The 13,470-nt window shown below is 36.9% G+C and overlaps 1 protein-coding gene across 1 annotated transcript in view; it reads left to right on the top strand.

The window, feature by feature from the left end:
* cntnap2a (contactin associated protein 2a) overlaps positions 1-13,470 on the top strand; it is a 1,161,044-nt gene that overhangs the window by 1,079,366 nt on the left and 68,208 nt on the right. The window contains exon 21 of the mRNA XM_028803276.2: positions 12,814-12,907. Within this exon, the coding sequence (XP_028659109.1) occupies positions 12,814-12,907 (94 nt within the window). The remainder of the gene's footprint in view (positions 1-12,813; positions 12,908-13,470) is intronic.

The raw sequence follows: 13,470 nt of genomic DNA, 5'->3' as shown, positions 1-13,470 counted from the left end.
AGTAGTAGATAATCCAAATGTTGCTTCTGTACAGAAGAGTTAATGATGGTAAAGATGCATTAGACCATTATCTTACTCTCCTTATTGAGTTTGTGGAAAAAAAATTTTAACAGACACCCCCCACTGGAATACTCCGGTTTAAGCAATAAAACACAGGCAGGAGAAAGTGTCAGTCATTGTTCTTTATCTAAACCATGCAAGAGGCAACAGCATATTTTATTAGCAAGTGCTGCAAAGCAAAAGAGTGTTCTCTACGCTATATTTATACAATTCATTGATTAGATCACTACTCAAAAAGAAATTCATTACATAATCAGAAAACTTAACATAACTGGTTACCTCCAGTTGCTAACGGGACATGACAAACATTGTTACCTTAAATAACCACACTTAACCCCAGCCACTAGGTTGATTTGGGAGTGTGTGACTTCCCAAGAGAAAAAGTATAGTTCATGTAAAAGGAAACACATTCGCTTTATGTTCTGAACCATATGTTTCCTAAGTTTTCCATGAACAGGAAACTTTTAGCACATAAAAATAGAACAATGATTATACCTTAAAATATAACATTTTCCTTTAAAGCTTTATATAAAATAACTAAAAATGCTTTTATCATGCTGAAAAATAAAATAACAGCTTCAGCCTTTAAGCATAAGCTCAGAAGGATATGAGACTCAGCACATGCTAGGTGCACATTGGACAAGGGTTCAGTCACGTCTTCCAAAACATTTACATTTGGATTTGGTTTACATTAACATTTGGAAACTGGTTAACACCTCACTGAGTTTTTCTTAGAAATAGGGAATGCTGGGAGGTCTGTGTCATGGCCAATGGCATCACAGAAGAAGTTGCCAATTAACACATGCAGATTGTATGAGATCTAGAGGACAGAGAAAATTAATGCACTCAGAAAATACATATAGAGATTGTGCAAACTCTGATGCTGCAGGAACAGGCAGATTCCAGTAAGTTATGGGTGTCCAGAAGCAGCTGTTAAAGACCTGAAAATAAAGTGCATCTACTGTATTTTGAATTTTCAGCTGTTTTCTCTTTAGAATTAAACATACCCTAAAGACACTTTGAAACTGTACCTATTTTAGATTAATTTTATATCCAGGAGGTTTGACAGCTGAGACAATTTTTCCCTTACTTAATTTGTTTGGTACTGAAAGTACCAGTAAATATAGTAAAAACACATCCAGGAACAGATCTGCTGCCAATGCACGGATTTGATGTTTGCTGTAATGATGCCTCCTGAACAAAAAAATATCCCAAACCAAATAGTTTTCTCTGTGGCTTCTTCCTTTTGAAGATCATCTCCTTTTGCAACCTTAAAACACACAAAAGTCTGCTCAACTTTTAACTATTTTACACCAAGTAATTTTTCATAAATAGTTTATAGAGGTTTCAAGGTGTACCATTATAAATATAAGGAAGTTCACAAACAATACATATTCTGAACCCAGTTAACATAATCTCAGGATCATTGGGTCCAGAGGCCTATCCCAGAAAAAAGGCAAAAACCTAACCTAGAGATACTAGTGAATCACATGACATGCAGAGACTAGCTTAGAGTCCCCATACAAATAATACAAATTACTATGGATGAAAACCAGAACAAGCAGTTGTAGAAAGAAACTTTCAACAACACTCAGTGACTGGGTTGATATTCAAACTCAGTCTTCCAAAGCTACAAGACAGCAATGCTATCTACTGGTCCAAAATGCAGCCCACACAGATCAGCTAAGTCCTTCTATATTATCTGGAAAGACAGCCCCATTATCTTTTTTATTTATTAAAAGATTATAGAGTGTTTGTGAACTAATATTTGTCTAAGTGCATTTTTATTTGCAAAAGCAGCTTTACTTATGTTGTGTATGTTTCACTTTTTAAATGAAATAAACATTTTAGATTCACAGTCAGCATGCATTCATCACTTTAAGATTCACACTCTCCAAAACTGAATTGGATTTTTTTATCTTAACATGTTACAGATAAATGTGTGGTATACTTAAAGAATTTACCTGAATATTTTTCTCTATACATTTCCAATTTTACCTATATTTATTGTGTTTTAAATTTACCATTGCATTAAAAATATTTACATTTTGTCTCAAGGTATTTTCCAAACTGGCCATCCAAGTCTCAATGTACAGTATAGTCACAGATATTAGAGGTTCAAAAACCAAACATTTTAGTTACTTAACATTATGCAAAAAATGAGCAAACAGGAAAAATAGCAAAAAAAAGACAATCTGCCCTTAAGATGCCATTTACTGTACCTGCCAAAGGATTTTGCTGTAATGCTGCCTCACACTGCTTTCTACTTCTATGTAAACAGCTTCAAAATGATCACTCTGCCACCACACATACTTTTGGTGTCTTACAAATACAGGCTTCACACATACTTTTGGTGTCTTACAAATACAGGCTTCCAGTTATATGTACCCAAATATTTTTTCACTTATGAATTCTGAAACTGCACACTAATTACTAGAATCACAATACTGTGCTACCTCTGGCTATATTGTAGGCTCTATTGTTTCTGAAATTCACATTTAACTACTGCTTCCTCAAGTCATGCATAGCCACAATACTTTTCCAGTACATTTTGAGTAGGGGATGTTACAAATCCCATAGGAATAGTAAAGACAAGGTCAATTTTATTGTACCACAATGAGGAAACTCTGTTGGTTAGGTGATAAAAAAAGAAAATAAGAAAACATATCAAACAGTAAAAAATAAAAATATATACAGTAATCCATAAACAAACCCCACTCTGCAGTGTTATATAGGGCTCTAATGATGACCTCATATAATGTCACTTACTGTAGTCACATAATAAATACAGAGCTCTCCTGCCAAAAACAATATGGCCACCTGACACAGACAACACCCAAAATGGTAGTGCATGTGATAACAAGGTGATGTTGTAAAATTAATTAAATGAATGATAAAAATATTCACAGATTCAAAATAGTAATTAAACTCCAAAATGCATGCAACACTGAATTATGCATTGTGACAAATTATTTATAAATTAAGTGAAGTTGCTGTTGTTTTTCTTTCAGTCTATTAATGTCTGCTTGTTTACTTGAATATTTACCTAGAGAAAGTTACATGAGTGCCATTTAATAAACTTTGATGTTTAATTGTTCTTACAGTTCTGAGAAGAAGTGTAAGATTTACAAAGTAACAAATTAACACAGCATCACCCAACATTATTTTAACTTCGCCTTCAGGATAAGCATGGCACTCATTTGTTAATTAAAATTACAATAATGGAGATAAAACTAAACCAAGTGGGGCTTTTGTGTTAACAGTTTTAAAGGATGTCAGTATATAGCTAAAAAATCACACTGTCTGCAATCAACAGAAAAATTGTGATATGAAATGTTTTAACCTTGAGCTGGATCAGCTTAATAGTTAGCATGTGCCTCTAAAAGTAGTATGTGAATAACATGCCTTCCATGAGTCTATGACTAACAGGACATTACAAGGAACCCTTTCTTCTTGACCAGGATGCTAGTTTGGCTGTAAAGGGGATATAACCTTCAGGAGAACATTTCATTGGTATTCAAGTAAATCATTCATTTCCTACAATCTGTTGTTCTTAAAAATTGTGGTGATGACAGAGATTGATCTGCCATCCATCAAGCATTGAAACAACTTCAAAAATGTGTCTGCCAACTAGCCTGTGCACAATCATCTTCTGGTCTAAGAGCTTAGCCTGGTTTTACAAGGTTAAGCTGTGATCTAGGAGCATGAGCAGTTACTTCAATATATGCACAAGCTGCAACATTCCTTACTATATTTCTTGCTTTTCTATATTTTGAAAAAATGAGTATTATCTATGGAACTATACATATTTTTAAGGTAATTTCTAAAAAGAAAAGTAACTGCAAGTCATACACCATCTTTTGGCCATATAACTAGCAATTTGGTATTTTTTTCAATGTTTATCAATTAAAAGCAATTATATTTTGTCTTTATGTGCTGCTTTGCTTTTCTTAATCTTGCACATGATTTTCATCTTTACAATTTTTTCTGTATCTGTACTGGTCCTACATTTAATCAACTATTCTAATCTACAGGTTTAACTATAATTTATTTCATAAATCCCCACTGAATTATGTATAATTATGGATAATATTATCCCGTGTATTGTTCATAACATCTCATTTGTTATAGTCCTAAGGATTCTCATTGGCTTCAGAAGACTACCTTCTAACTTCCACTTTTCTTTCTTTTACCTGCTGCAGCTGCAGGTCAGTTTAACTTGAATCAAAATGTATGACATGGAAGTGTTAGCACTCACTATATAAGGAACTGAAGTACCATTTTTGGTGAAATACTGAGTACTGCAAAAAGACAGATCCACAACCAGCCAGACTTTAGATATTAAAGAGTCCCATAATTAAGTTGGCTATTTCCAGTACTTTTACCTCAGCTTGATACCAGATTCAAGAAAAAGAGTATTAGCAGCTGAAGTGTTAGTAGTATAGACAACAAAAGTATAATTTGATATATTTCTGAAGGAAAAAAAGTTCCAGTGTAGAAAAAAAGCATCTGAGATTCCACAACCAAAAGCCTGCTCAGTCCCCCTCTGTGTATTCTGTTGTATATCTAAGACATAGATAAAGAGTTTATGAACTAAATCATATTTTGAGAATGTTCCAATAAAGCTTTATATAAAATTTCAGCATGAGACTTCATTCTAGTAATAAAATCTTGTCCATTGTAGTGTGTACTTACACAGATATAAGTAGAGTTTTAGGGATCTTCAGTCTGAATATAATTAAATTTAAATCGATGTGGTGTACAAAATCCTAGAGAAAATCCTTAAGTCTAATGAAGAAAGTTTGTCTTTCCTTATTTTTGTCTCCTCCACCATTTGATTCTATAGACGTAAAAAACAGCTTTCTTTGTTGCATATGGTTAACTCTATCAATGCACAAATACCTGAGACAATTTTATGTTGAAGATCTAGTAAGCATAACAAAGTGTAAAGTTCATCAAATCTAAAATGTTGTTTGATCTGGCAATATTACAAATATAGAGTAGGAAGCAAGACCCCAAACTATCATCTACTTTCGCTATTTTTTTCTTCCTTTTCCATTCTGAGCTTGTTATCTTAAGATATTAACACCTATACTAAAAGACTGATAATTAAATTCAAAACGTCTAATAACTCATTCTCTTTCATCAAAGAATCATTATTTATTTTTGCTTTAACTGCAGTATTATCTTGTTTTTTGGCAAGATTTAAGCAATTGTATCATTCTTTCACAGTTCGCTCTCTGTACTGAGCATGGGAATATTCTTTTAATGGCCACTAGAGGGAAGTGGAGATTCATCAAAAACACCACTCATTATTGTCTAATTCTGAAAAACACTCATGAACTTTCATTTCATTAGTCTGACATTATAGACCAAAATTCTACTTTTGTCATTTATTCATACATAAATGCAAGCATGTTTAAATTCATAAATTCATTTCCTTAATAAGCTGGATTTCTTGAAAAAATCTCCTGTTTGTTGAAAGGACCAGTTGATGTTTGCACATTTTCCTTATGTCCATATGTCTGATTTCCTGCCATATCCCAATGTGCTGCATGTTAGTTTAATTTAATAAAATAAATCAAATCAAAACTCTGATTTAGCCCTGTGTGGGTAGGGGTGAGTGTGCCTTGTAAGTTTCCCAGCCACAGTTGGATCCTGCCTTGATCTCCAAAATCATGTCAAGTACAGATCAATGCATTGGACCAATATTATATATACATATGATCACTTTTTTTTATTATTTTGAATATTTGTGAATCAAATTGTCTGTCAAAACTTCAGGCAGCAAGAAGTGCAGTTAAAAATGGCAAAAGCAAAGCTGCCTTTACCAATAAAACTAATGGTTTATTTTGAAACACAGATGCCTTCTGAGTATTTCAGATGTTAAATTCATCCCTTATCTAGATAGATAGATAGATAGATAGATAGATAGATAGATAGATAGATAGATAGATAGATAGATAGATAGATAGATAGATAGATAGATAGATAGATAGATAGATAGATAGATAGATAGATAGATAGATAGATAGATAGATGGCTGGGATTGGCTCCAGCAGACCCCCGTGACCCTGTGTTCGGATTCAGCGGGTTGGAAAATGGACAGACAGACAGACAGACAGACAGACAGACAGACAGACAGACAGACAGACAGACAGATAGATAGATAGATAGATAGATAGATAGATAGATAGATAGATAGATAGATAGATAGATAGATAGATAGATAGATAGATAGATAGATAGATAGATACTTTATTAATCCCAAGGGGAAATTCACATACTCCAGCAGCAGCAAACTGATAAAAAACAATATTACATTAAAGAGTGATAAAAATGCAGGTATAACAGACAGTAACTTTGTATGATGTTAACGTTTACCAAGCCACCCTGAAAGTGGAATCGAAGAGTCGCAATAGTGTGGGGGAGGAAAGATCTCTTCAGTCTGTCAATGGAGCAGGACAGTGACAGCAGTCTGCCTCTGAAGCTGTTCCTCTGACTGGAGATGATACTGTTCAGTGGTTGCAGTGGATTCTCCATGATTGACAGGAGCCTGCTCAGCGCCCGTTGCTCTGCCACGGATGTCAAACTGTCCAACTCTGTGCCTACAATAGAGCCTGCCTTCCTCACCAGTTTGTCCAGGCGTGAGGTGTTCCTCTTCTTTATGCTGCCTCCCCAGCACACCACCGCGTAGAAGAGGGTGCTCGCCACAACCATCTGATAGAACATCTGCCGCATCTAAGGAAGTATAGTCGGCTCTGTCCTCTCTTGCACAGAGCATCAGTATTGGCAGTCTGGTCCAATTTATCATCCAGCTGCACTCCCAGGTATTTATAGGTCTGCACCCTCTGCACACAGTCACCTCTGATGAACACGGGGTCCATGAGGGGCCTAGTCCTACTAAAATCCACCACCAGCTCCTTGGTTTTGCTGGTGTTCAGTTGTAGGTGGTTTAGGTCGCACCATTTAACAAAGTCCTTGATTAGGTTCCTATACTCCTCCTCCTGCCTACTCCTGATGCAGCCCATGATAGCAGTGTCGTCAGCGAACTTTTGCATGTGGCAGGACTCCGTAGGTGGTTTGAGTCGCACCATTTAACAAAGTCCTTGATTAGGTTCCTATACTCCTCCTCCTGCCTACTCCTGATGCAGCCCATGATAGCAGTGTCGTCAGCGAACTTTTGCATGTGGCAGGACTCCGAGTTGTATTGGAAGTCCGATGTATATAGGCTGAACAGGACCGGAGAAAGTATAGTCCCCTGCGACGCTCCTGTGCTGCTGACCACAATGTCAGACCTGCAGTTCCCGAGACACACATACTGAGGTCTGTCTGTAAGATAGTCCACGATCCATGCCACCAGGTATGAATCTGCTCCCATCTCTGTCAGCTTGTCCCTAAGGAGCAGAGGTTGGATGGTGCTGAAGGCGCTAGAGAAGTCCAGACAATAATTCTTACAGCACCACTGCCTCTGTCCAAGTGGGTGCAGCACCATGTCTAGCTTTTGAAGTTTAAACAATAAAAAATCATCAGCTGGTTCTTATTAGCTATAAAAAATCATCAGCTGGCACCATATATCCTACAAGTTATGTGCATGGGTAAAATATTATATTACCTGTATTTAAATAATACATTAAGGACATATTCAATAAATGAAGTACACTTTAACATGCACTTTTCAAACCACTTACTAATGTGAAGCCTACATACGCATCTAACATGTCTTATACTTTTCTGATAAATTGACACCAGTATCAACAATCACACTACTGATGAAACTATTCATTTGATATGTGCCCACTTCCAAACAGTCTTCATCCTTTGTGATTCATACATCAATATTTTTGTAGTTTTGTATTCTTATTAGCTATATTCAGGAAATTGTTTTTAGAGGATACTTCAAATAATTATCCAATATTTACCACCACAGAATGGTTTTAATGACGTTAAAGCAAGCTTCACCAACAATAGTCATAACAAAATGCTCCTCTGCAGACAGATGGTGTTCTCCTGTAAACCCTGGACACCTGGGGTCTCATGTATAACGCCGTGCGTAGAACTCACACTATAACATGGCGTAAGCACAAAAGCGGGAGTGTGCATACGCACAGAAAAATCCAGATGCAGGAGTCTGAGCGCACGCAAACTTTCACGTTCTTCCACTACATAAATCCCGATCAGCGTGAAAAGTAACGCACGTGCACACGCCTTCTGTCCCGCCCCAACTCCTCCCAGAATTACGCCTCTTTGAATATGCAAATTGATATAAATAGCCTTCTGTGAAAAGACAATGGGAAAAGCACGGGGGAAAATATAAGAATTTCAGCGAATACCATGTGGAGGCAAAGGAAAAACGTACTATTTGTTGGTTTAAACAGTGGTATAATCAACAAAAGGAAGTTGATCGAGTGACATAGTGTCGGAGAAACTCGAAAGCTTAAGATCGCAAAGTCGCACAGTGCCCGAAATAAAAAAGAAGTCACATATCAAAGTCAGCGTGAAAAGGCGACTCATAGCCCACCATCTGAGTGTCATATGAAAGCTTATTAGGGTACAGAGAAAAAAAAATAGGCACACAGTGGGAAAAAAGCACGAAATGTCAACTTTAATCTCGAAATTTTCACTTTAATCACGTAGTTTATTTTGTCATTAAAGTAGAACATCATAAACTTCATCTTAAAATCATTTATTTTACTAGTTTCTCAAGTAGCACGTTAAATGCTTTGTTAAGTATTTGATCTTCTATGTGCTCTATGTGTGTGAATCACTACGTGCTTCCGTTGTTTCTCTTTCTCTGACAGGACACAGAATCCATTGCATTTGTGATATTACAGCTCTCTGAATAATTAAAATACTGAGATGTATACGTGATATCTTTTTCATGATGATAGGAATGAAAGCATGTTATTAAACATGGGAACAGGGTGGTGCAGTGATTATTCATATCTCACGCAAGAGGCTTGCTGCGCCATGTGTGACCTTCGATGAAATAATTTATTACAGAAGTACTGTCTCTTTCAAACGTACTAACCTCCAATTCCTGTCCTTACTTTTCTTTCTCCAAATACCCAATCGCCACACAATCAGCTCTGTAGTAGACGTTAAGCCATCTGTAAGCTTAGAACGCCGATTCTTCAAAACTTTTAAGGAACATTGAAATATCTTCGTAGTACATGTTTAATTATTCTATCCGTCTATCCTTCCAGTGTCGCGTCAGCACCAGCAATAATACAGCGCAAGGCAGGAACAATCCCTGAACAGAGCACCAGTGGCTCGCTAGCTCTGCGGCACCGTGTCCTCACATGTTTAATTATTAACAATACAGATTATTTAAATAAAGTTAAAGTTTTATCTGTATACTATAAGCAACATATTTTGCTGCATTTCATCTTAAAAATTATATCGTCATCATACGTGCTTTATAAAGTGGCGCAGGTTGTGCAATATTATAACTGTAGTGCAAGTTTACAGTGGGGCACCGGTACTTATAAGTACAAACAGTTCTACAAGGAGCACTTGATGGACTGATTGAGTGCGTTTATAGTTCTTGGGATGAAACTGTTTCTGAAACGCGAGGTCCGTACAGGAGTGGCTTTGACGCGTTTTGCCGTGGTTGAGGTAGTGTGTGCTTGAAACTGTATACCGATAATTCTCTTTCCGATCAGCTGCTGCTGTGATTCCCCACTCAGATACAGTGATATAAATACTCCGAGTGGTGCAGTGAGAGTAATATGGAAAAAGATGATCCGCTGTGGCAACCCTTAACGGGAGCAGCTGAAAGAAGAAGAAGATGAAGTGAGCGTAACAACACTAAAGCAGTTATGGTATTTGGAATACTATGGCTATTCCCTGGACCATTATATTGCTACAGGTTAATTTCAATCAGATGCATTACACTAATAAACAATATGCAGTTAATTTCAGTGTATTTATAAAGCCGCGTCAGGAATGTGGGTCTAAGAAAGAAAGAGTGACCACACAGGAACAGTAGCATTGCTTTGACGCTGGGTGCCGCCAGTCTGCAAAACCGAGCGGAGAAATTGCGCCAAGGTATGAGGTACCGTGGAAATGTGCGTGCCTTTACGCCAAGTTTAGGTTTTATACATCGCGATTTGAGCGTGGAAACGTTTGTACGCAATATTTCTGTGCGTACGCACCATTTATACATGAGGCCCCTGGTGACTAACACAGCTTAGGTGGGCTCAACCCAAAGAAGTTATTATGCAGACCACCTACATAAAATACAAGTGATGAAACTCAGGTGTAATTATGTGACAATTGTGGGCAAGATGGTTTTGGACAATGTGGAACTATACTTTACTCACAAGGAAGGAACTGTGGCTTGTGTACACATAGTATTGACTGGGTTACATGGATTGTCTGTCTTCTTATCTCAAGATTCCCAAAGGAGAGCCTTTAAATGGGAGCCGTGACACTAAAAAGCCCCACATAGAGCTTATACTGTACCTGTGGACTAGAGGGTAATGTCAATGTGGCATTGTGTTGCAGAATTACAAATGTTTGCATGCATTGTCACAAAGAGAGGGTACCATAGACACTTGGAATAAGCTAACAAGTAGCGTGGTAGACAGTACAACTTTAGGGACTTTCAAAACTAGAGAATTAAATGGATTGGACTCACAAGCTTTGTTGGGCTGAATGGCCTGTTCTTGTCTAGATTATTCTAATGTACTGTTTTTTTCTTAATCATAATAATCCCAAGGAGACCATAATGTACAAATACTAAAATGTATTAAATAAAAACAAGGAAAGGGATGCCAGCAATAAGAACACAACATATCACATAAACAGTAAGACAACCAAAACTATAGCTTTTCCGTGCCTACTTAAACAGGTTTACTCTCCCACTTGCATTGCTTATCTCATATATCACCCAAACTTTCATCTCTTTCTGCCTCTCCACTCCCCTTATTTCCCCTTTATAATATGGCCTTTCTATTCCTTCTCCTAGTTGAGCCTTTACTCCAACTTACTTCCTACTTCTAGAGTCAATGAATGAGTTACTCGGTAGGGGCACATATTTTTTGCTGCTACAGGTTCATTCTAACAATCTGTTATCTCTGCCCCCCAACCTTCAGTTTTCTTAGAGGGCCATATGCCATCTCATCACCTGACATTAGATAGATAGATAGATACTTTATTAGAGGATCAAGCTGATTCTTACTGTCCTATCCCAGGTATTTTTGGCTGCTGTCTACCAGTATTTCAGTCTTTCAACCTTCTTTCATCCCTCCTTGGCCTCACATTCTATATTTAACAAGAGTTGTGTTCTTGGCAACTGCCAGATTGCTTATCCTGTTGTGTCCTGAGCGTGTATTATCCATTTGGCTCCAGGTTGCTCTTCTAGCTCATCTCCCTGATTGCTCATGCCTGAGTTTTTTGTTAGTATTTTTCCAGCCACATGTCATACTATTCTTGTATGAACACCAAGCTCCCTGCTCCTGTCCATATCCCTAAAATTGCCTCCTGTAACACAAGGTATTAAGTCAGGACTTACAAGACAAGGGTTTCCTCCACTTTAATGTTGTGGAAATTAAGTAGAACATTGTAATTGGATTTCAGTGCTGGTCAGGGATCATTAGAACATTAGAAAAATCTAGATGAGAACAGGCCATTCAGCCCAACAAAGCTCGCCAGTCCTATCCACTTAATTCTTCTAAAAAAAACATCAAGTCTAGTTTTGAAAGTCTCTAAAGTCTTACTGTCTACCACAATACTTGGTAGCTTATTCTAAGTGTCTATGGTTCTCTGTGTAAAGGAAAAGTTCCTAATGTTTGTGCAAAATCTACCATTAACAAGTTTCCAGCTGTGTCCCCATGTTCTTGATGAACTCATTATAAAATAGCAGTTTCGATCCACTGTGTTAATTCCCTTCATAATTTTAAACACTTCAGCCATGTCACCACTTAATCTTCTTTTGTATAAACTGAAATGGTTCAGCTCTTTTAATCTTCATAATTCATCCCCTGTAACCCTGGAATCAGCCTAGTCGGCTGGGTGTGTTTCGAAGTATTAATAGATAAGTCCCATTGTAATAAAGACTCCAGCTAGAAGTCAAGCCAAAGTAGAACAGCAGACTAACTCTTTGCCCTTGCACAGATGTTGTCTTTTTTGGACTTTGAGAAAATTTATGCCCATGGCGGATGGTTATCCAAGAGTATACTTCCCTATTACTGCTCTTTCCTGCCAGGCAGAAAGCCACTGAAGTCGAGTCACTTATCGGGTAAGGTGGTTTTTAATAGTTGGTCCAATAGAAGACACTTTACAAAGCCTAGAGTCTAATTTTGAAATCTGCTTAAAATCGACCTGTCCCCACCTGATCTTATCTTATACATGTTCTTAAGGATCTGAGTAGGCTTTTTTAGGTATTGTAGCTATTCTCTCTTATTCAGAAACATGCATATTAGTATGATTGTTGGCCCTGTGTGAGTGAATTTGGATGTGTATGCTATGATGGACTGGTTCCCCATGCAATGATGGTTTCTTATTTCTGCCTGATGCTACCATTAACTGGATAAAGCAAGGTATGGTATGTATTGTCAATTCTTACATTGACATCATTGTATCAAAAATCTACAATAGCATGAAGAGCTTGAATAGTGTTTTACTCACACAAATATTAAATTTAGTTTGAACAATCATAAGGCCTATTGAGCTTTTTCTTCTTCAGGGTCCCATAATGTTGACATAATTTATGGATAGATCCTGAAAATATGTATTTTTTTCTTTTAGCTTGATCATTATCCTCCAGTAAATTACGCTTTACCTGAAGCTGCGGATATCTATTTTAATTTAACGAAGACTTTATTTCTTGGCAGAGTTGTAGGTAAGTTGGAGAATTTAAACAATTAAAACAATTTAATCATCTAACATTCAGTTTAAGTTCCTTAGGTTTTTGCTTTGTAGTTATTTATTTTATGTGTTTGCTTAAATATTCATAAATTAACATTTTACTCTAATCTGAAAAATAATGGAAATAAAATTTGAATTTTTGTTGAGGATCTAGATCTTACTTTATTGCAATCGCAACCATGCTTTACTGTTGCCTGCAAACATTCATATATGTGAAGTTCCCCGGCCCTTCTGCAGTCAAACTGCTTTCCATTAGATCCAGAAATTTCAAATTTTGACTCATTGGTACTGAGAATCTGCTACCCTTTTCCTGCAACCCAATTCTTATGTTTTCATGAATTTGGTGAGTCATTGAGTTTTATTTCCACCTCAGAGAAATGGTCTTTTGGTCACAAATTTTCCACATGAAGGTCTTGAAGGGGTGACAGCTACATTTCATTGCCCATTAGTAATCCCAAAACAATGATGGCACGAGCAATAAATTTGAAAAAAGGTGTACCTTTAACATTCACAATGCTTACACAAGTAACTACAATT

Source organism: Erpetoichthys calabaricus, chromosome 6, assembly GCF_900747795.2.
Source record: "Erpetoichthys calabaricus chromosome 6, fErpCal1.3, whole genome shotgun sequence".
Classification (NCBI taxonomy): domain Eukaryota; kingdom Metazoa; phylum Chordata; class Cladistia; order Polypteriformes; family Polypteridae; genus Erpetoichthys; species Erpetoichthys calabaricus.
This window is presented reverse-complemented; position numbering and strand designations above follow the sequence as displayed.